The 23390-nt window shown below is 47.7% G+C and overlaps 1 protein-coding gene across 4 annotated transcripts in view; it reads right to left on the reverse strand.

Moving 5' to 3' along the window:
* Positions 1-23390, reverse strand: part of IQCG (IQ motif containing G) — a 26976-nt gene continuing 3586 nt past the window's right edge. For 2 of the 4 annotated variants that reach the window (XM_060172227.1, XM_007538141.3), the window contains 8 exons: positions 21774-21973; positions 20283-20411; positions 18881-18962; positions 6545-6706; positions 3571-3645; positions 2625-2756; positions 721-822; positions 1-398 (listed from right to left, as the gene is read on the reverse strand). In XM_060172227.1, coding sequence (XP_060028210.1) covers positions 273-398; positions 721-822; positions 2625-2756; positions 3571-3645; positions 6545-6706; positions 18881-18962; positions 20283-20411; positions 21774-21973 — 1008 coding nt within the window. In that variant the 3' untranslated portion in view covers positions 1-272. The remainder of the gene's footprint in view (positions 399-720; positions 823-2624; positions 2757-3570; positions 3646-6544; positions 6707-18880; positions 18963-20282; positions 20412-21773; positions 21974-23390) is intronic. The other 2 variants (XM_060172228.1, XM_016194800.2) reach the window with 2 other exon arrangements.

The following is a 23390-nucleotide window of genomic DNA, read 5'->3' on the forward strand; positions in this document are numbered from 1 at the left end:
AGGAATTTACTAAAGTTTTAATACATCACTGTGAGTCAGCCTAAGAACTTTTTTTGTTGGAGTATCCACAAGGCTCCTAGAAACATTTTCCAGCAAAAACAGAAGAAAACAGAGAACAATTTTTGTATAATAGGTGTGATCAGTGGTCCAATTTTGATGAGAGGGTTGAAAAAACAATGCGACAGCAAAGTGAGGACCAGGCCTCACAGAGAACATGTGGCCTGCGGGTGAGTCGCTGACCGGTGAGGGATGGCCCCGGCTCTCCGTGGCCGCTACTTCTTGCCTCTCCTGTCTTTGCCTTTCCCCTTGGAGTCCTTGCCGTTGTCCTTGTCCCTGCGCGGCAGCCGGAAAGCGCCAATCTCCCTCCGGACCACCGTGCCGCGCCACCAGGCCTGGAGCTGGAGGAGAAAGGCAGTGAGTGCAGCTGGTGGCTTTGTCGGTTTTGATTTAGGTCGTGTTTATTATTGGGGAGAGAGAAGAAAAACGGGGACAGACAGACACCTGCTTCACCACTCAGGAAGCTTTCTCACTACGGCTGGGGACCAGGGGCTTGAACCTGGGTCCTTGTGCGCTGTGACGTGCGCGCTCAGCCGGGTGAGCCACCCCCCGGCCCCCGGCCCCCGGCCCCCAAACCCATGCTCGCTTGCGCCTGTCTGGGCAAGCGAGAGACACTGCGTCTCTCGGTGCCGGGCGGAGCGCGAGGCCCCGGAGCGCGGCTACCTTTATGGCGCTTTTCAGCTCCAGCTTGTCTTGTGCCGCCTTCTTCCTCGCTTTGTCCTTCTCTATGCGATCTTCAATGACCGCCTGCTCGCGCTCCCTTATCTGAAACAAACACAGCCACACTAAGCGCGCATGACACCCGAGACAGCCCGCACCTCCCTCCCTCCCTTGTCTTCCTTTCTCCCCTCTTTCCTTCCTCCCCTCTTTCTGTCCTGCTCCCCGCCACCCCATTTCTGCAAAGCCGGAAGAAACGCCATGTAGTGTCAGGGCTGAAACTGAGCATCACATACGCTAGGTGTCGACTGGATCTTCCTCCCTGACTGTCGCCCTTTTTTTCTTTCTTTTCTTTGTTTCATTCTTTGGAGGGGGAAGGAGGTGCCAGGGCTTTTATCTGCACAATCTCACTGCTCCCGGGAGACAACCGGAGTGGCACTCTGGCACGTGCAGTGTCAGGATCAAGCTCAGACCTCATGCTTGGGTCCAAGATGGTCCACTGTGCCACCTACCAGCCAGCCCCGCCCTGAAATGGTAATATATAACTTCAGTCCACGAGGGCCAGGACTTGAGCCCCAGAAGCACATTGTAAACAATGACATACAGGGGGTCGGGCGGTGGCGCAGCGGGTTAAGCGCACGTGGCGCAAAGCGCAGGGACCGGCGTGAGGATCCTGGTTCCCCACCTGCTGGGGGGTCGCTTCACAGGCGGTGAAGCAGGTCTGCGGGTGTCTTTCTCTCCCCCTCTCTGTCTGTCTTCCCCTCCTCTCTCCCTCTCTCTCTGTCCTATCCAACAACAACGACATGAATAACTGCTGGGAAATTGTGCCGATGCAGTCACATCTGCCATGTTGTCCCCTCGGGCTATCGCTAGTTCCCTTGAGAGTTGGGACGTTCTAGGAGAGCCTGTTCTGCCATGTTGTGCCCTCAGGGCACTGTCAGTTCCCCGTGATATTTGGAGTGCTTTGGTTACTCCTCCCCCTCCCCATTCTCATGAGAGCTGTTCCCATAAAAGCCCTTCTTCTTCTGTCCCTCTCTCTCTTGCCGGCCTTTCACTTCGGCGATTAGACGCAGGGAAGGTTGCTGCGCGAGGCGGCCATTTTGGCTACCTCCACGTAACCCAAACTGCTGCTCTCCCACCCAACTCTGAGGAACCAGCACAAATAAAGGATTGTGTTCCCTTTCTGCTCCAAACCTCCTTTTTCTGCGTCCCGCTGCCGCAAGCTACAAATAACAACATAACTACAACAATGAAAAACAACAAGGGCAACAAAAAGGGAAAATAAATATATATATATTTTTAATGCTCAAGTACTGTGGTCCAGGAGGTAACACAGTGGATAAAAGCACTGGACTCTCAAGCAGGAGGTCCTGAGTTCAATCCCCAGCAACACATGTGCCAGAGTGATGTATGGTTCTTTCTCTCCTCCTATCTTTCTCATTAATAAATAAAAGTATTTTAAATAAAATTATAAAAGAGGACAGGCAGTGCACAAGGACCCAGGTTCAAGTCCCTGGTCCCCATCTGTAGGGAGAGAGCGTCACGAGTGGTGAAGCAGGGCTGCAGGTGTCTGTCTCTCTCTCCCTCTCCCTTCTCAGTTTCTCTTGTCTGTATCAAAAAAAAATCAAGAAAAAAAGTTTAAAACAGAAAACGCAAGTTCAGTCCCTGCACCACCACAGCCAGAGCTGAGCAGTGCTCTGGTAAAAATCAATTAAAATAAAAAGACGGTGAAGTGCCTGGGACAGAGTGGGGGCCGGTGCTATGACTGCCCCCACCGTCTGAGGCACTGTCGCCCACTCGGGCGCGTGTCCACTGTGCGACGGGAAGTGCCGTTGCCCCGCCCGCTCCTGTGGCTCAGCCCCCAGCTCTGGCGACTGGCCTCCCGCACCAGGGCTCCAAGGCTCACTCACCGTCTTGGCGAGGTCCTGCAGATGAGCCAGGTCGCTGGCCTTCGCAGATTTTAGGGCATTCAGTTCATTCTGCTTCATGTCTGTGTCCTTGTCAAACTTGTCCATCCAGAACTCCAGCTTCTCCTCAAGCTTCTGTTAGGGGGACGGGGAGGTGTGCGTGTGAGGTCACCGCGTGTGTTAGGGGGACGGGGAGGCACGGTCGGTGTGCGTGTGAGGTCACCTGCTATTGCTGAGCAGTGGCTGCTCTGTTGATTTAAAAGCAGAAGGTCCAAAGCCAGTCCCCAGGACCACATGTGCCAGTGGTCTGGTTCTTTCTCTCCTCGCCCTTTTCCTCTCTCTCTCCCTCTCGCAGTTAATAAATACATCTTTACCTTTTGTTTTCTGCAATACTGAAACTATAGAATTTTGGCAGGGGATAGGAACAGATAGCACAATGGTTATGCAAAGGGACTCTTTTGCCTGCACCACCATAAGCCAGAGCTGAGCAGAGCTCTAGCAAAAAAAAGAATAAAAAAGGCAGGACCAGGCGGTGTTGCCCTTGGAAGAGCTCACACTCTACAATGTGCAAGGACCTGGGTTCAAGCCCCTGGGCCCTGCCTGCAGGGGGTAATCTTCACCCGTGGTGAAGTAGGGCCACAGGTGTCTCTGTCTCTTTCCCTCTCCCTCCCCTTCTCAATTTCTGTTTCTATCCAATAATTAATGAATATTAATTAAATAGATAAATGTCATTCTATACAATGATAAGTAAATGTCTCTATAAAAAAAATTTTAGTGAATGGTCTGGGAGGTGGTGCAGTGGATAAAGCACTGGACTCTCAAATGTGAGGTCCTGAGTTCAATTCCTGACAGCACATGTGCTAGAGTGATGTCTGCTTCCTTCTCTCTCTCTGCCTATCATTTTTCATGAATAAGTAAATAATAAAGTAACAGAATCTTGGGGACTCACCTGCTGTTCCTTCCTAAGGAACAGTTCAATCTCCATATGAATCCGGTTTTCCTCTTCAGTTTTCAGCCTTAACTTCTGTAAGAACCATAAACCTGTCAGCAGGTGTCCACAGTGAGGTGCGATTATGGGGGCCACCATGCCCGGTCCTAGCAGCAGGAACCCCAGGAGAGCTGCTGACTGCTCCAGGCACCCCGGCGGCTCCCGTTGGTGCAGCCAGTCCTCAACTATCGCCAGCCAAGCGTTTGGAACCTGGCACACACAAGAGTCAGACAGGGCCGGGCACATGCTACCAAGAGCAAGGACCTGGGTTCAAGCCCTTGGATCCCCCCTATAGGCGGAAAGCTTCACAAGCAGTGAAACAGTACAGCAAGTGTCTCTCCTCCTTTATCTTCCCCTTCCTTCTCAACTTCTGTCTCTAACCAATGAGTAAAAAATAAAATAAAATAAAATTAGGAGTTGGGCGATGGCGCAGTGGGTTAAGTGCATGTGGTGCAAAGCGCAGGGACCGGCGTAAGGATCCCGGTTCGAGCCCCGGCTCCCCACCTGCAGGTGTCTGTCTTTCTCTCCCCCTCTCTGTCTTCCCCTCCTCTCTCCATTTCTCTCTGTCCCATCCAACAATGATGACACCAATAACAACAGCAACAATAAAAACAACAAGGGCACAAAAGGGAAAATAAATAAATATAATAATAAAAAATTAAATATATATATATACTTTTTATTTGGTTATTTTTATTTCATATGACAGAAATCAAGAGGGGAAATAGGGAGGAAACACACGCAGTCCTGCTTCAACACTTGTGAAGATTTCCCCCTGCAGGTGGGGACCTGGGGCTCGAACCCTGCAATGTGTGTGCTCAGTCAAGTGCAACACCACCAGCCCTTAGCATTTATAATGAAGGACAGATAGCTTATTAATCACTTACTGAATAGAGACAGAAACTGAGAGGTAAGGAGAGGTAGAGCCCTGCTTCACCACTCGTGAAGCTTCCCCTGAGGGTGGGGACCAGGGGCTTGAACCTGGGACCTTGTGCACTGTGGTTTGTGCTCAACCAAGTGCATCACTCACCACCTGGCCCTGTAAACAGTTTTCTTTTGTTTTTTAAAATTTATTTTAATTAATTTTTTTGCCTCCAGGATTATCACTGGGGCTCGGTGCCCGCACCATGAATCTCCTGCTCCTGGAGGCCATTTTTCCCATTTTGTTGCCCTTGTTTATTGTCGTTGTCATTGTTACTATTATTGTTTTTGTCATTGTTGTTGGACAGGACAGAGAGAAATGGAGAGAGGGGGAGAGACAGACAGACACCTGCAGACCTGCTTCACCGCCTGTGAAGCGACTCCCCTGCAGGTGGGGAGCCGGGGGCTCGAACCGGGATCCTTAGGCCGGCCCTTGCACTTTATACCATGTGCTCTTATCTCGCTGCACCACTGCCCGAACCCCCTTTTTTCTTCTGTATAAATCTTTATTTATTTATTGGATAGAGACAGCCAGAAATCAACAGGAAAAGAGGAGATAGGGAGAGAAACAGACACCAGCAGCCCTGCTTCACCAATTCGCAGGGGAGACCGGACGCCTGAACTTGGTCCTTGAGCACTGTAGATTGTGCACTCAAACAGATGCACTGCCTCCCAGCTCCGACATTACTCAGCTCTGGCTTATGGTGGCACCAGGTACTGAACCTTGGAATCTCAGACACAACCATTATGCCATCTCCTGGGCCCTTTGTCTTTGTTATATAATTATGTTTAATTTTATTAGTGGTTTAATATTGAATTAAAGAATTATAAGATCGCAAGGGTATACATCTGAACCATTGCCGCCCCCAGAGTTCTGAGTCCCTCCACTGGAAGCTCCAGTACTTCTCCCAAGGTCACAGATAATGTGTTAACTGATTTCTGCAGCTATCTGTCTATATTTATGCATTTGCCTATCTTTTCCTATGGCTCTGTATTATTTGTATGCGTTGCTGAAGAATGAAGCAGGCCTAGCACATGTGCCAGACTGACGTGTGGCAGCCCTAGGAGAGGGAGAAGTAGCAAAGCTCCTCTCCAGCACCCAGAGTTCCCATGTGGAGAGCAGGGCACCAGACCTGGGGCCTCACCTGTGGTAGGTGACGCACTATCCCTCTGAGTCACTTCCCAGGCCCCTGGACTTTGTATTTCATAAGGGGCAGATAAAAGTTGACGTAAAGGAAGCAGCAGCAAAACCCTACAGTTAGTTACCAAACAACCTGATTTGCTCTTTGCCAATGGTTATTACCAGGAGAAATGTCAAGAGGGTGGGCCCAGCGGTGACGCACCTGGTTGAACACACACACCACAGGGCACAAGGACCCGGGTTCAAGCGCCTGGTCCCCACCTGCAGGGGGAAAGTTTCACGAGTGGTGAAGCAGGGCTGCAGGTGTCTCTCTGTCTCTCTCCCTCTGTATCTCCCCCTTCCCTCTCAATTTCTGGCTGTCTCTATCCAATAAGTAATGACAATTAAAAATTTAAAGAGAGAGAAAAATGGCAGGAATTTTTATAAAGTAAATGACCAAAGGGTCCAGGCGGTGACGCACCTGGTTTAAGTGCTCACATCACGGTGCAAAAGGACCCGGGTTTGAGGCCCCAGTCCCCACCTGCAGGGGAAAGCTACACAAGTGGGGAAGCAGGGCTGCAGGGGTCTGTCTCTGTCTATACCTCTCAATTTCTCTCTGCCTCTATCCGATAATAAATAAGTGAATAAAGTAAACGACCAGCAGTTAAAAGCATATCCGGTTTTCAAAGGTATGTGAGAATAAATGGAAGGAAGGTACTGGCCATAGCCCACTGGCCTCTCCTCTAATAAGCCCTTAAGTTCTCAGGTTTTCTTTCAAGTTTAAATGTCAGGGCTGCCAGGAAGAAAGATCAAGAAAATGTCCATCTCTTTCTTCCCCCGTCTCTGAGCCATGCCTGGAAGTGCAGTGACAGGCCACGTCCTGCCTGGTGTTACCTCAATCTCCTCCAGCAGCAGCTCCTCTGCTCTGTTGCATTTCTTCTGGGTCTGGGAAACCTGTAGCTCAGAGTTCACCTTCATGTACCGATTCTCCATGTTGGTTTTTGCCTTCATCTCTTGCAGCTGGTCCTTGAGGTGAGCGATGTACTCACTGCGACTCTGCGGTGTAAAGCCAGGTCCCCGTTAGAAAGACCTTTCCTGGGGGGAGACAGCATCATGGTCTCCTGCCTAGGGCTCTGGAGCCCAGGTTCCATCCCCTGCACCACCATCAGCTAGAGCTGAGCAGGGCTCTGGGAAAATAATTAAATTAAAGGTCTCAGGAATACTTCCTTAATGAGCCTATTAAAATCTTGATTAAAGGGTGGGGGTAGACAACATAATGGCTATGCAGAGACTCTCATGCTTGAGGCTCCAAAGTCCCAGGTTTAATCCCCCGCACCACTATCAGCCAGGGATGAGCAGTGCTCTGGAAAAATAAATAAAAATACATACACACATGCATTTGGGGGCTGGGCGGTCATGCACCGAGTTGGACACACACCACCGTGTTCGAGGAACTGGGTTCAAACCCCACCTGCAGGGGGAAAGCAGGTCTGCAGGTGTCTCTCGCCCCCTCTCTAGCTCCTGCCCCTTTCAATTTCTCTCTGCTCTATCAAATAAAAAATAGTACATTCTACCTCTGTTCAGCTGAGCAGTAGCATAAGCTTGGTTTTTGCATTTAAACATCACGAAGGACTGGATTCAGTTTTCTGCTATTGCATTATAGGAACTTTGGCCAATGGACAAAAAATGAAAATGAAAAGTTATACATAAAAATGAAAGAAAAGTTGTTCTCAGAATCAAGACTGTGAAATCCTTTCCCAGGCACTCTAACCAGAGATTTCCCACGATTACCTCATTTTTTAATGAATATTTATTCATTTTTTTGAATTTTCTTTTTTTTTAAATTTATTTATTTATTCATTCCCTCTTGTTGCCCTTGTTGTATTTCACTGTTGTTGTAATGGAATTTTCTTTAACAAAGTACTGCTCAGCTCGGGCTTATGGCGGTGCTGGGGATTGAACCTGGTACTTTCAAACCTTAGGCAGGAGTCTTGTTGAAGAATCATTATGCTGTCTCCTTAGCTCTACAGCCTCATCCCGTCTTTTCCTCCCTTCCTTCCTCCCTCCCTTCCTTCCCTCCTTCTCTTGCCTCCAGGGTTACTGCTGGGACTTGGTGCCTGCACTATGAATCCACTGCTCCTGGAGGCTATTTTTTTCCCCCGTTCGTTGTCCTTGTTCATCATTATTGTTGTTGTTGGATAGGACAGAGAGAAATGGAGAGAGGTGGGGAGGCAGAGAGGGGGAGAGAAAGACAGACACCTGCAGACCTGCTTCACCACCTGTGAAGAGACTCCCCTGCAGGTGGGGAGCCGGGGACTCGAACCGGGATCCTTACGCCAGTCATTGCATTTCGCGCCATGTGCACTTAACCCGCTGCGCTACTGCCTGACTCCCTACAGCCTCATTTTTATACAAAGAACACTGCTTTAAATTATCAAAAGTTCTGACTTCTCACCTATTTTGTTTCCTAATAGAATCATTCCAACTGTATGACAATTATTTTTTTCTACCTGAGCACTACTCAGCTCTGGATTATGGTGGTGTGGGGACTGAACCTGGGATCTTAGAGCCTCAGGCAGGAGAGTCTATTTGCATTTTTTTGTCGTTTGTTTGTTTTTATCAACAAACTGGTCAGTTCTGGTTTATGGTGTTGCTAGAGACTGAGCCTAGGACTTCAGACCTCAGGTCTTTTGTTTGGGAGTTGGGTGGTAGCGCAGAGGGTTAAGCACACATGGCACAAGACCCCGGCTCCCCACCTGCAGGGGAGTTGCTTCACAGGCGGTGAAGCAGGTCTGCAGGTGTCTGTCTTTCTCTCCCCCTCTGTCTTCCCCTCCTCTCTCCATTTCTCTCTGTCCTGTCCAACAACGACGACATCAATAACAACAATAGCTACAACAATAAAACAAGAGCATCAAAAGGGAAAATATATTTTTTAAAAAATTTAAAAAGTCTGATTAACCATTATGCTATCTTCCTAGCCCTTCACTCCCCCCTTTGCTTTTTAATATGTATTTTTCCATTAATCTGAGACAAAGCAGGGAAGAGAGAGGAAGAACCAGGCATCTCTGGCACATGAACTCAGGACCTCATGTCTGAGAATCCAGTGCTCCATCACTGTGCCACTTCCCAGGCTGCCTCTCCCTTTTTAATTCCTTCTTTATTTAAACTCCCTTCCATTCTCCCCTCTTCTCACTTTCCCCTTTGTCCTTCCTTCTCTCCTGACTTGAGGTCTGCATCTTTAGGAAGCTCTGAATCAGACTGAAATGGGACTGCTTTCCTCATCAGCCACTTTTCTTCAAGGCCCAGCTCACATGGGCTTTAAACACACGCGCCATTTCCAGAGGTGGCGGTACTTTTACTTCTTATAGAGCCTGGTAGTGTTGAGCATAAAGTCTCCATAAGGATGGAGAAATAGCATCATAGTTCTGCACAAAGTCTTTAGAGCTTCAGGCTCCAACATCCAAGGTTCACTCCCCAATATCATCAAAACCAGAGCTGAGCAGGGCTCTGGGGGGAAAATGCACATGCACACACAGATGTGCACACAGATGTGCACACACACATGAACACACAAAGATATACAACCACATGAACACACATGCAGATATTCATACACACACACACACCGATGTGTACACATATGAAGATGCACACATAGATATGCACACCCATGCATACAAAGACATGCAGAGATATGCACACACATGAACACTCACATGCAGATATTCACACACAGATGTGCACCCATATGAAGACGCACACATAGATATGCACACCCATACACAAAGACAAGCAGAGATCCACACATGTGCACACACATGAACACTCACATGCAGAGATGTGCACACACATGAAAACACCCATAGAGATATGCACACATGACACATGCAGAGATATGCACATACATGAAGACACGCAGAGGTGTGTGCGCGCGCACACACACACAGGAGCATGTTTTGGCCTGGGAGGTGGCCAGTTGTCCTTATAAAGCTGATTATTAAGTTTTCAGATTAATCAGATAACAGGAACAGAGCTAGATCTCCGGAAGTTCCTATGGGACAGAGAGACAGTGTGGTGCAGCTAGACAGTCACACAGGGTTGGTCTTTGACCATACGGTGTCCAGCCAAAGGTATGTCTCGGTGCTGCCGCCACAGGCCTCTGGTTACCCCTGCGAGCCCGTCGCATTGCCGTTCTGCACAGACTTGAGGCTTCCCACGGTAACATGAAATAGAAAAGTTCCTGAAATACCAACAGGCTAAAAAATAAGTAAGTAAGTAAATAAATAAATACCAACAGGCTGGCAACAGTGAATTCACAGCTGTTGTAGCAGCTGAACTGAAATCATTCTACTGCTTCATCTCCTGGTGTGCAGGAGAGCATCCTGAAACTGCAGTGGCAGTTAAGGGTCCTTTGGTCTAAATGTGTTTGCTTATGAGAGCGGGAGGGTGGTCCAATCCCCAGCAGCATGTGGAGGGAGGGAGAGAGCGAGCGGGGGAAAGACAGCATCACCCTGGCATATGGGCATCAACTTGGGACCTCGTGCCTGACAGCCACCTCCCAGCCCACAAGCTGAGGGTCCGAGGGGAGTGGAGACCTTCTGCAGTTCTCACCAAGGGAGTCAGAAGGCAGCTTGTGCAGCAGCCAGAGGACCCAGGTTTGAGCCTCTGCTCACTATACTGGAGCAGCTGCACTGGGGGCTTCATAAATGACGCAGCTTTGTCTGTCTGTCTGCTTACCAGTCTCTCACTGCCTAAATATCAGAGATTCTTACTGAGGGGTGAAGAGGGCACTCAGCCATGGAGCACCTCCTTTTCATGCAGGAGGCCCTAGGTTCAAGCCTTCCCACTGCATGAGAACAACAGAAAACACAAACTAGTGGCCTGGGAGGTGGCGGAGTGGATAAGGCACTGCACTTTCAAGCATGAGGTCCGAAGTTTCCCATATAACAATACAACCCCCACCAGGTCCTCTGTCATCCTTCTTGGACCTGTATTCTCTCCAACCCCCCCCCCCCCCACACACACACACACACAGAGTCTTTTACTTTGATGCAATACGCCAATTCCATTACAGGTTCTACTTGTGTTTTCTTTTCTGATCTTGTTTTTCAACTTCTGCCTGAGAGTGAGATCATCCCATATTTATCCTTCTGTTTCTGGCTTATTTCACTTAACATGAATTTTTCAAGGTCCATCCAAGATCGGCTGAAAACGGTAAAGTCAACATTTTTTACAGCTGAGTTGCCAGGCTGGGCTAGCTTCATGGGCAGTAGAGTGACGACCAGGGACTCATGGCTGAGCTGGGAAGCAGTATCTTGTTTATTGATACATTGCCTTTTATGCATCTCTTCACCGGAAGTGACAAGGGAAAGGAAGGAGAGGGGGCGGAGCAAAAAAAGAGCAGGAACAGAACCCAGAAAGCCTCCATCTAACCAGTGGGATTAAACCAACACCCTGCAGGCAGGGCGGGACCCAGGTAAAACAGTGATTATGTAAATAGACCACATTTACAATACGAGCGAACCTAATGATGATCAAAACAGAAGGTCTTATAAGCAGAATTTAGAAGCCGACCAACACTGAGTGGTATTCCACTGTGTATTGTTGCTGAGGAGTTATTCTGATGCAGTCTCCGCCCCCAGGTTTTACTACGCGGCGAAATCCTAGCAGTGCCCCCTTCAACCAATCCTGGCCCCACACGTCACCGCTGGTTGTCGCCCAATAAAAAGCCCCCTCACCCCTCCCTCCCTCTCTCTGGGCTCTCAGCTCCCCCTCTCTCAGATCTCGCCCCCTTCTCTCCCCCCGTGGTCAGGTAGTGTGCCGGCTGGCCCCACATGGTCTGAACCAACCCCCCCCCCATCCTATAATAAAGATTTGTGTACCCCTTTGCTCTGGACGTCCACTCTCTTCTCCACGGTGCAGCCTGACACCAGACCGCCACAACAACAGTGTATACAGACCACAACTTGCTCAGCCACTCATCTGTGGTTGGACACCTGGGTTGCTTCCAGGTTTTGGCTATTACAAATTGTGCTGCCAAGAACATATGTGTACACAGATCTTTTTGGATGGGTGTGTTGGGTTCCTTAGGATCTATCCCCAGGAGAGGAATTGCAGGGTCATAGGGTAGGTCCATTTCTAGCCTTCTGAGAGTTCTCCAGACTGTTCTCCACAGAGGTTGGACCAATTAACAATCCCACCAGCAGTGCAGGAGGGTTCCTTTGACCCCACACCCTCTCCAGCATTTGCTGCTGTTCCCTTTTCTGATGTATGACATTCTCACAGAGTAAAGTGGTATCTTGTTATTGTCTTTATTTGCATTTCTCTGACAATCAGAGACTTGGAGCATTTTTTCATGTGTTTCTCGGCCTTTTGGATCTCTTCTGTGGTGAATATTCTGTCCAAGTCCTCCCCCCATTGTTGGATGGGGTTATTTGTTGTGTTGTTGAGTCTGGCAAGCTCTTTATATATGTTAGTTATTAAACTCTTATCTGATGTATGGCATGTAAAGATCTTCTCCCATTCTGTGAGGGGTCTCTTGGTTTGGGTAGTGGTTTCTTTAGCCGTGCAAAAGCTTTTTAATTTGATGTAGTCCCATAGGTTTATACTTGCCTTAGTCTTCTTTGTAATTGGATTTATTTCTTTGAAGATGTCTTTAAAATTTATGCAGAAAAGAGTTCTGCCAATATTTTCCTCTAAGTATCTGACAGTTTATGGTCTAACATCCAAGTCCTTGATCCACTTGGAATTTACTTTTGTATTTGGTGAAATACAATAGTTCAGTTTCATTCTTCTGCATGTTTCAACCCACCATTGTTTCCAACACCATTTGTTGAAGAGACTCTGCTTTCCCCATTTAATAGTCTGGGCCCCTTTGTCAAAGACTAGACGACCATAGGTGTGGGGCCTCATTTCTGGGCTCTCAATTCTATTCCACTGGTCAGTGTGTCTATTCATGTTCCAGTACCAAGCAGTTTTGATGACAATGGCCCTATGGGTTAGTTTCTTAGTTAAAGAAAAATGCATAACTAGGGAAAGATAGAAATAGGCTGCCAACACCCATGTCCAGTGGAAAAGCGATTACAGAAGCCAGACCTCCCACCTTCTGCTCCCCATAAAGAATTTTGGTCTGGGAGTTGGGTGGTAGCGCATCGGGTTAAGTGCACATGTTGAGAAGCTCAAGGACTGGTGAAAGGATCCTGCTTTGAGCCCCCAGCTCTCCACCTGCAGGGGGGTCACTTCACAGGTGGTGAAGCAGGTCTGCAGGTGTCTGTCTTTCTCTCCCACTCTGTCTTCCCCCTCTCTCTCTATTACTCTCTGTCCTAACAATGATGATATCAATAACAACAGTAATAGCTACAACAATAAACAAGGACAACAAAAATGAAAATAAATAAATATTAAAAAAATATATATATATTAAAAAAAGAATTTTGGTGCATCCTTCCAGAGTGGTAGAAATGCCAGGGGAAGATGACCAGAGGGCTCTGAACTCCAGCTCCATCAGGACCTGGAAGAGGAAAATGGGAGGGACATTTGGATGTAGTAACAGGTATAGGTGTGACTCAGAAAGGGAGACAGGACTGTAGGGCAAAAGTATATATAGACAGACAGTTACAGAAAAAATAGTCAACCCATATCCATGAACCTGGGAGAACCACTGCAGTTCCCAGTGGAAGGAATGGGGACACACAACTCTGGTGGTGGGAAAAGTGTAGAATTATACCTTTATTTTTGTAATGCTTTTTAAAATTTATTTATTTTTAAATATTTATTTATTCCTTTTTTTGCTGTCCTTGTTGTTTTATTGTTGTAGTAGTTATTGATGTCATTGTTGTTGGATAGGACAGAGAAAAATGGAGAAAGGAGGGGAAACGGGGAGAGAAAGTCAGATACCTGCAGACCTGCTTCACTGCTTGTGAAACAACTCTCCTGCAGGTGGGGATCTGGGGCTCGAACTGGGATCCTTATTCTGGTCCTTGCACTTTGCACCACGTGCGGTTAACCTGCTACGCTAGCTACCACTCGATTCCCTAAAATTTATTTTATGATTGGTTAGAGACAGAAAGAAATTTAGAGGAAGGGGGAGGTAGAGAGACAGAGAGACACCACTTATGAACCTTTCCCCCTGCAGGTAGGGACCAGGGACTTGAACCTGAGTTTTTTTTTTTTTAATATATTTTTTAAAATATTTATTTCCTTTTGTTGTGCTTGTTTTATTGTTGTAGTTATTGTTGTTGTTACTGATGTCGTTGTTATTGGATAGGACAGAGAGAAATAGAGAGAGGAGGGGAAGACAGAGAGGGAGAAGATAGACACCTGCAGACCTGCTTCACTGCTTGTGAAGCGACCCCCCTGCAGGTGGGGAGCCGGGGGCTCGAACCGGGATCCTTGTGCACGTCCTTGTGCTTTGCGCCACGTGCATGCGCTTAACCCCGTGCTACCACCCGACTGAACCTGAGTTCTTGTGCACTGTAATGTGTGCTCAACCAGGTGCACAACCTGGCCCCTTAATTTTGTAAGTCACAGACACACACACACACACACACACCCATTACCCCCCCCCCGCCATAAAAATCATTTTTAAAAAGAAGAAAGAAGGGAGTAGGGCAGTAGTGCAGCAGGTTAAACGCACGTGGCGCAAAGTGCAAGGACCGGCATAAGGATCCTGGTTCAAGCCCCATCTCTCCCCCTGCAGAGGAGTCACTTTACAGGAGGTGAAGCAGGTCTGCAGGTGTCTGTCTTTCTCTCCCCCCGTCTTCCCCTCCTCTCTCCATTTCTCTCTGTCCTATCCAACAACAACAATAATAACTACAACAATAAAAAACAAGGGCAACAAAAAGGAAAATAAATATTTTACAAAATTTACAAAAAAAAAAAAGCGGGCAGAGGCAGACCGCATAATGGTTCTGCAAAGAGACTCTCATGCCTGAGGCTCCAAAGCCCCAGGTTCAATCCCCTGCACCACCATAAGCCAGAGCTGAGCAGGGCTCTGGTTAAAATGCTGGGAAGTTGTGTAGATGCAGTCACATCTGCCATGTTGTCCCCTCAGGCTACTGCTAATTCCTGCGAGAGTTGGGACATTCTCGGAGTGCCTGTGTGCCTGTTCTGCCATGTTGTGCCCTCAGGACATTGTCTATATCCCCGCGATATTTGGTCACTCCTCCCCCCTCCCATTCTCACAGAGTTATCATCCTATCCTGGAGTGCTATGGTTACTCCTCCCCCTTCCCATTCTTGTGAAAGCTGCTCCTATAAAAACCCTTTGTTTTCCGCACCTCACTCTCTTGCCAGCGCTTCACTTCGGTGTTCAGATGCAGGAAAGGTGACTGCGTGAGGCGGCCATTTTCGCTACCTCCACGTGGCCCAACCTGCTTCTCTAGCACCCAACTCTGAGGTGCCAGCACAAATAAAGATTTGTGTTTCCTCTTCGCTCCAGACCCCCTCTCTCTTCTTCGCGGCCCGTGCACAACAACATCTGGCTGCTTCTTCTTCTAGCGTTTGCCCTTCTTCCGTAGCCAGTCCACAGCGTCAGGTTGAGCCTGATGTCAAGTTTCGAGACCTCCTTTGAATCTGGAGAGGTGGCAGTCGTTGACTATGTGGGTCATAGTCTGTCTGGAGCCGCAGGGGCAGTTCGGGTCGTCTCTGGCTCCCCAGCGATGGAACATAGCATGGCCTGTTCGATAGCGATTGAGGAGGGCCCAATCATAACTAGCCCAATCATGCTAGGTCAAAGCCTGGCTCAACAACAACAAAAAAAAAAAATTGAAAAAGAAGAAAGAAAAATGAGTCAGCAGCAATCCCCCCTCCTATCACACACAGCGCTTTCTCCTGCCGTCACCAAGTGGCTTTGGTCGGGGGCCTTAAGAGTCTGCTCCTTCTGCCCACGAATCTGCTGACAGCACAAACAGTCCTCTCTGTACACAGAAGCAAAAGCCGCCTGTTCAGCTGGTTGCTGTCACTGTATGAAGGGCCAGCGCCGAGGACGGGCCGGCTGGGTCTGCCGTAGAGCAGCCGTGGCTTCCCGCACCAGAGCCTCAGCGTCTCCTGTCTGGCCTGAGAATCTGATCACAAGGGCTCAGCTCAGCTCTGACAGATGGTGATGCCAGGGATCGAACTCAGGCACCAAGGCACGTGCCTGACTGCCAGCACACTGAAGGAAGCCTCAGTGTTGTCCCCAACCCCTCTGTTGCTATCTAAAATAAGTATATCAAAGTCTATTTCACTATCTCCGCACTATCTCCCCAGCCTAGGAGCTGTGTTTGTTCCAAGAGCTGTCTTGGATCTTCTAGCCATGGATTCTGTTTTCCATTTTATTGGATAGAGACAGAGAGAAATTGAGAGGGGAGGGGGAGATAGAGAGGGAGAGAGACGGAGAGACATCTGCAGCCCTACTTTACCACTCATGAAGCTTCCCCCTGCAGGTGGGGACCAGGGGCTCGAACCCAAGTCCTTGCACTTAGTCCTATGTGCGCTCAACCATGTGCACCTCCCGCCCTGGTTTCTTCCTTTGTTCCTTTGCTCATGTTCACAATATCTGAGTTAGATTCTTATTTTCTTTGCCTGAATATAATGACTGACAATGTAACCCGAAAACTTAAGTTTCACACAAGTTTGAAACAAGTAGTATTTGCCACTGTCTAGAAAACTCTGACAGATGTTTTAGTAAACAATTAAATAGGGGCCGGGTGGTGGCACACCTGGCTGAGCACACACGTTACAGTGCACAAGGACTTGGGTTTGAGTCCCAGCGCCACCTAGCAGGTTCCAGAGGCTCCATTCAGTGCTGTCTGCTCTATCTCTGTTTTCTGTCCGTGTGTCTTGTTTTCTTCTATTTTTTGGTCAGTCTCTGGACTTCACTGCTCCAGGCTGACTTTTTCAGACAGAATGAGTGAGACAGAGAGGCAGAGAAAGGGAAGGGGGCCATAGCAGTAAAGCTCCCTTCAGTGTGTCCGCGGGGTTAGGGTGGGGGGGCAGACTTGAACCTGAGTTGTACACATGGCAAAGCAGCGCACTATGCAGGAGAGCTATTTTATTGGTCCCTTTCTCTGTTTATATGAGTGAAGAGCTGGCCTGGAGGGGGAGATACCATAATGGTTAGGCAGACTCCTTCCTGAGCTGTTGAGGCCCCAGGTTCAGTCCCCTGCACCACCATCATACAGAGCTGCGCAGTATTCTGGTAATACATAAAATATTTAAAAAGAAGTAAACAAACAAACAAAGAGCTGACCTGGAACAGTGAAATCATACATGCATGAGTCCCCAGCTCTGCCAAAAATAATATAATAATAACGAGGTGACCTAGGGGAGTTAACTGAAAGAATGCCAGACTTGAGATTTCTTTTGATACTGTTTGTTTTGGAAGTAGATTAATAGAAACACCTGGAAGATTTTTATCTGGGAAAGAACTAAGAATTCCCCCTGGTCTAGGAGGTGGTACAGTGGATAAGGCACAGAACTCCCAAGCATGAAGTCCTGAGTTCAGTCCCCACAGAAGCACAGGTACCAGCATGACCTAAGCACTGAGCATTTATCATTGATGCTAAGTTCTCTAAAAAAAGAAAAAAATGTTTATTTTTAAACCTGGCCAAGCCACATCCAGATAAGTTCGAAAACTGACAGGTTTCTAAAAAAGAAAGAAAGAAAGAAAGAAAGAGAACACTGACAGGTTTGATGATGCTGAAGACAATGGAGCCAAGGAAAAGGGGGGCCATGCAGTGGTGCACCTGGTTAAGTGTACATGTCGCCAAGCACAAGGACCCAGGTTCAAGCCCCTGGTCCCCACCTGCAGGGGAACAGCTTCACAAGTGCTGAAGCAGGGCTGCAGGTGTCTCTGTTTTATTTTATTTTATTTTTTTTATATTTATTTTCCCTTTTTATTGCCCTTGTTGTTTTCTATTGTTGTTGTAGTTATTATTGTTGTTGATGTTGTCGTTGTTAGGCAAAGAGAAATGGAGAGAGGAGGGGAAGACAGAGGGGGAGAGAAAGATAGACACCTGCAGACCTGCTTCACCACTTGTGAAACGGTTCCCCTGCAGGTGGGGGAGCCAGGGGCTCAAACCCGGAACACTGGTCCTTGTGCTTTGCGCTGCCACGTGCACTTAACCTGCTGCACTACTGCCCACTCCCAGGTGTCTCTTTTTATCTACCTCTTGATACCTCCTCTCCCCTCTCAATTTCTCTCTGTAGTAATAAAAATTAGAAAGAAAAAAAATGGTTGCCAGGAGCAGCCTGTAGCTGGCACCGAACCCCAGTGACAACCCTGGAGAAAAAAAAACAAAAAACAAGAAGTAGAGTGAGCGAGAAAAAGAGACACCTGCAGCCTGTTCCACTGCTTGTGAAGCTCCCCATGCAGGTAGGGGCCGGGAGCTTGAACCCCAGACCCCAGGGTATTTTATTGGCTGTACCTCCACATGCCCCCAAATGATTTTTTTAAAAGATTTTATTTATTAATGAGAAAGATAGGAGGAGAGAGAAAGAACCAGACATCACTCTGGCACATGTAGTGCCGGGGATCCAACTCAGGACCTCATGCTTGGAGAGTCCAAAGCCTTATCACTGCGCCACCTCCCGGACCACCCAAATGATTTTTTTTTTAAATATCTATTTTATTTATTTATTCCCTTTTGTTGCCCTTGTTGTTTTATTGTTGTAGTTATTATTGTTGTTGTTGTTGTTGTTGGATAGGACAGAGAGAAATGGAGAGAGGAGGGGAAGACAGAGAGGAGGAGAGAAAGATAGACACCTGTAGACCTGCTTCACCACCTGTGAAGTGACTCCCCTGCAGGTGGGGAGCCGGGTTCGAACCGGGATCCTTATGCCGGTCCTTGTGCTTTGCGCCACCTGCGCTTAACCCGCTGCGCTACAGCCCGACTCCCCCAAATGATTTTTAAATGTAAATTATGGGCTGGGAAAATAGTATAATGGCTATGCAAGACGTTGTTAATGCTTAGAGTACCCAGGTTAAATCCCCAGCACCATCAAAAGCCAGAGTTGAGTAGGGCTCTGAAAAAAAAAAAAAAATAAGGGAATACCATAACCATAATGCAAAACTACTTTCATATGAGGCTCCAAAGTCTGAGCTCAATCCCCAGCACCACCACAAGGCAGAGCTGAGCAGTGGTTAAAACCAGTGCAGAGGAATAGTATGGACACAGACACACACTCGGTCATGGCTTCTACACATCTGCTTTAGTTCAGTAACTGTTAGCATTGTCTGGATACTTCTTACCAGTACTTCAGCTTCCCTTTCTCTTTTGACATTAAGTAGCTGTTTTTGAAGAGATTTTATCTGTTTCCTTCCATTTTCCTCCCTAGAAGAAAAAAATTTAATTATGTTAAGAGCAGTGCAGAAGGACTGACTTTGTGTTAAAGACTAGAGGCAGGAAAGCAGAGAGAGCAAAGGACTTAAGATACAGATAACTGAGGCCCAGATACCTGTTATGTTCCCAGCAGTACTAAGAATAGGGCCCAAATTCCCAACTTGTATTCTCTTTCTTTGAAAACACATTTGATGGGGGCCGGGCGGTAGCGCGGGGGGTTAAGTGCAGGTGGTGTAAAGTGCAAGGACCAGTGTAAGGATCCGGATTCGAGCCCCCAGCTCCCCACCTGCAGGGGAGTCGATGAAGCAGGCGGTGAAGCAGGTCTGCAGGTGTCTGTCTTTCTCGCCCCTTCTCTGTCTTCCCCTCCTCTCTCCATTTCTCTCTGTCCTATCCAACAACAACAGCAATAAAAACAATAATAACTACAACGATAAAACAACCAGGGCAACAAAAGGGGGGAAAAAAAGCCTCTAGGAGCAGTGGATTCATGGTGCAGTAACCGAGGCCCAGTAATAACACTGGAGGCAATAAATAAATAAATAAATACATACATACATTTGAAGGGAGTCGGGCAGTAGCGCAGGGGGTTAAGTGCAGGTGGTGCAAAGCGCAAGGATCCGGATTCGAGCCCCCCAGCTCCCCACCTGCAGGGAAGTTGCTTCACAGGCGGTGAAGCAGGTCTGCAGGTGTCTGTCTTTCTCTCCCCCTCTCTGTCTTCCCCTCCTCTCTCCATTTCTCTCTGTCCTATCCATTAACAACAGTAACTACAACAATAAAACAAGGGCAACAAAAAGGGAATAAATAAATATTTGAAAAAATAAAAAAAAAAACACATTTGAGGGCTAGATGGTGGGGCACCTGGTTGATTATACATGTTACAGTGCACAAGGACCTGGGTTCAAGCCCCCAGTCCCCACCTGCAGGGGGAAAACTTCAGGAGTAATGAAACAGGGCTGCAGTTGTCTCTCTGTCTCTCTCCCTTTCTATCTCCCCTTCCCTCTGGATTTCTGGCGTCTCTATCCAATAATTAAAGATAATAAAAATATTTTAAAGTGGTCTGGGAGGTGGTGCAGTGTCTAAAGGAACTAGACTCTCGAGCATGAGGTCCTGCGTTCACTCCTCAGCAGCACATGTACCAGAATGATGTCTGGTTCTTTCTCTCCTCCTATCTTTCTCATTAATAAAATAAATAAAATCTAAAAAAAATTTAAAAAAAACACACATCTGATTTAGTAATCAAAGTTTCTGGTAAGAGTTTTATAGCACTTCAAAATAAAACAAAAGGGAAAAGAAACATGTTGTTACTCGGACCTGGAAATGACGTCATAGAAATGCACCTTGTTTGCACTTTCCTGGCCCAAAGCGTCCAGAAGACTGGTGTAAGTGTTCGATTCCTCCAACTCCTGCAAGGTATCTGTGATTATATCACTGAAGAACTTCCTACAGGGAGAAAAGACACCTCAAGTTAATGTGGCATGTTCCCTGACATTCAGGAAAGACAGAAGAAGTCACACTCGTCCCAGAGGAGTATCAGGGTTCTCCGGGACTTATTCATGGAGAGCAATCATGGTTTTCATTGGAGAAAGGTCTGTCCATAGAATTTAATACACATTAAGGACAAAAACACATCCCAAGAGGCAAAAGGACACAAAGTACACGAAGTATCTTTGCATAACCATTATGCTGTCTACCCCTGCCACATTTCACTTATTTTTGGAATAAAGACAGAAACTGAAAGGGAAGTAGGGGAGGGAGAGGGAGAGGGAGAGGGAGAGAGCCCTGCACCCCTGCTTCCCCACTCATGAAGCTTCCTGCCTGCATGTGGACACCAGGGGTTTGAATCTAGGTGTTGTGCACTGTAATGTGTGTGCTCTAATGGGTGTGTCACCACCAGGTCCTCCCAAGAGAATTTTTTTGCCACCAGGGTTATTGCTGGGGCTTGGTGCTGGCACTATGAATCCTTTCATTCCCACCCCTTATTTTATTTGACAGGACAGAGAGAAAAGGGGAGGGAGAGAAAACAAACAGTGGGAAGCAACCCCATTGCAGATGGGGAAGGGGCTTGAACCAGGGCTCTCGCTCATAGTCCTGTGTGTGCTTAGCTGGGTGCACCACAACTGGCCCCTAAGAGAAAGTTTACAACTGCTGTGTTATGACTTGGAAGGTAAAGCAGTAGCTAAGATGTTGGACTTTTTTTTTTTTTTTAATGTTTTATTATTTTTATTTGTTCTTATTTGGTAGAGACAGCCAGAAATCGAGAAGGAGGGGGAGATCGAGAAGAGAGAAGGAGAGACACCTGCAGCCCTGCTTTACCACTCGTGAAGCTTTCCCCCTGCATATGGGGACTGGGGGCTTGAACCTGGGTCCTTGCACATTACAACATGTGCACTCAACCAGGTGCTCCACCACCCGGCCCCAAGATGTTGGACTTTCAAGCATGAGGCCTCGAGTCCAAGCCCCTGGCCCCCAGTGCAGTAGGGGAAGCTTTACAGGCAGTGAAGCGGGGCTACAGGCACTGTTTCTCTCTCCCTCTGTCCTGTTGTACCCCAGTCACAGAGAAAGGAAAAGGGGAAATGGCCACCAGGAATGGTGGTGCCATGGAGATTCCAATAACCCTGGTGGCAAAAGGAGAAAAAACTGCCCAAGAGCACCTCACTTCCGCTCCCAGCAAACCACCCTAGACAGCCTCAACTGGCCCTGAATGCCTCAGGCAGCAGTGAAAAGGGCAGTGGGCACCATGAGCCATGACGGCTTCAGCCACCTGTGGATGCTGGGCAGCATCTTCAGGTGCACACTCCCTACCTGTCCATCTGAATTTTCTTCAGTGTCTCTGTCGTCAATATGGTCTGCCTTGTAGGCTTTGTGAAGACAAGATCTTGCATTTTGTTGATCTCCTTGGCAGCCTGATCTCGCTTGTTTTCTTCCTTAGATAAGGGTGAACTGGATACTACTGAAAAACCTTCTACAGGTTTTCTTTCTGAATCCACTTCTTTGCTTTTCTTCTAGAAATAAAAAATGTTTTGTGTAAAACTTTAATATTTATTTTATTTATTATTGGATAGAGACAGAGGGGGAGGGGAAGAGAAAGAGAGAAAGAGACAGAGAGAGACACCTGCAGCCCTGCTTCATCACTTGTGAAGCTTTCCCCCTGCAAGTGGGGACCAGGGGCTTGAACCTGGGCCCTTGTGCACTGTAACCAGGTGTGCGCTTAACCAGGTGCGCCACCACCTGGCCCCGTAAAACTTTTTTTTATAAACAAACAAAAAAGAAAAGGAAAAAAAAAACTACGAGTCTACAAGGCCAGGTAGTGGTGAATTGGTTAAGTACTCACATTACAGTGCACAAGGACCAGGGTTCAGGCCCCTGGTCCCCACCTGCGGGGGGGGGGGGGGGGGGAAGCTTCACAAGTGGTGGGGCAGGGCTGTAGGTCTCTCCTTTTCTCTTTCCCTCTCTCTCTCTTTTTACCAGAGCAATGCTCAGCTCTGGCTGACGGTGGTGCAGGGGAATGAACCTTGGACTTTGGAGGTTGAGGCTTGAGTCTCTTTTACATAGCCATTATGTTATCTACCCTCCGTCTGCAGGTGTCTCTCACCCTATATCCCCCTCCCCTCTCCATTTCTGTCTTTATTTATTTATTTTTAATCTTTATTTATTTATTGGATAGAGACAGTCAGAAATCAAGAGGGAAGGGAGGGATAGAGAGGGTGAAAGATAGAGAGAGACCTGCAGCACTGCTTTATCACTTGTGAAGCTTTCCCCCTGCAGGTGGGGACTGGGGGCTAGAACCTGGGTCCTTGAGCATTGTAACATGTGCACTCAACCAGGTGCGCCACCACCCAGCTCCCCTATTTATTTATTTTTAATGACACAGAGAAAGATACACAAAGTTGCCAGAGTACTGCTCAGCTCAGGCTTATGGTAGCGCTGGGGACTGAACCTGGGACTTTGGAGCCTCGGACACATAAGTCCTCTGCATAACCATTATCCTGTCTCTCCAGCCCTTTCTCTCTGTCTCTATCCAATAATAAAATGTCTAAAAAAAGAAAAAAATTAAAAATCAAAAAAAACTACAAGTATTTCTCAATTCTTTAAAAGTTATTACTATTATTATTACATATCACCTCCAGGGTTATCACTGGGGCTCGGTGCCTTCACTATGAATAATACACTGCTCCTGGAGGCCATTTTCCCCATTTTGTTGCCCTTGTTGTTCTATTGTTGTTGTTGGATAGGACAGAGAGACATGGAGAGAGGAGGGGGAGACAGAGAGAGGGGGAGAGAAAGACAGACACCTGCAGACCTGCTTCACCGCCTGTGAAGCGACTCCCCTGCAGGTGGCAAGCCGGGAGCTCGAACCGGGATCCTTGTATCGGTCCTTGCGCTTTGCGCCACGTGTGCTTAACCCTCTGCGCTACAGCC

This window comes from Erinaceus europaeus, chromosome 14 (assembly GCF_950295315.1).
Source record: "Erinaceus europaeus chromosome 14, mEriEur2.1, whole genome shotgun sequence".
Taxonomy (NCBI): domain Eukaryota; kingdom Metazoa; phylum Chordata; class Mammalia; order Eulipotyphla; family Erinaceidae; genus Erinaceus; species Erinaceus europaeus.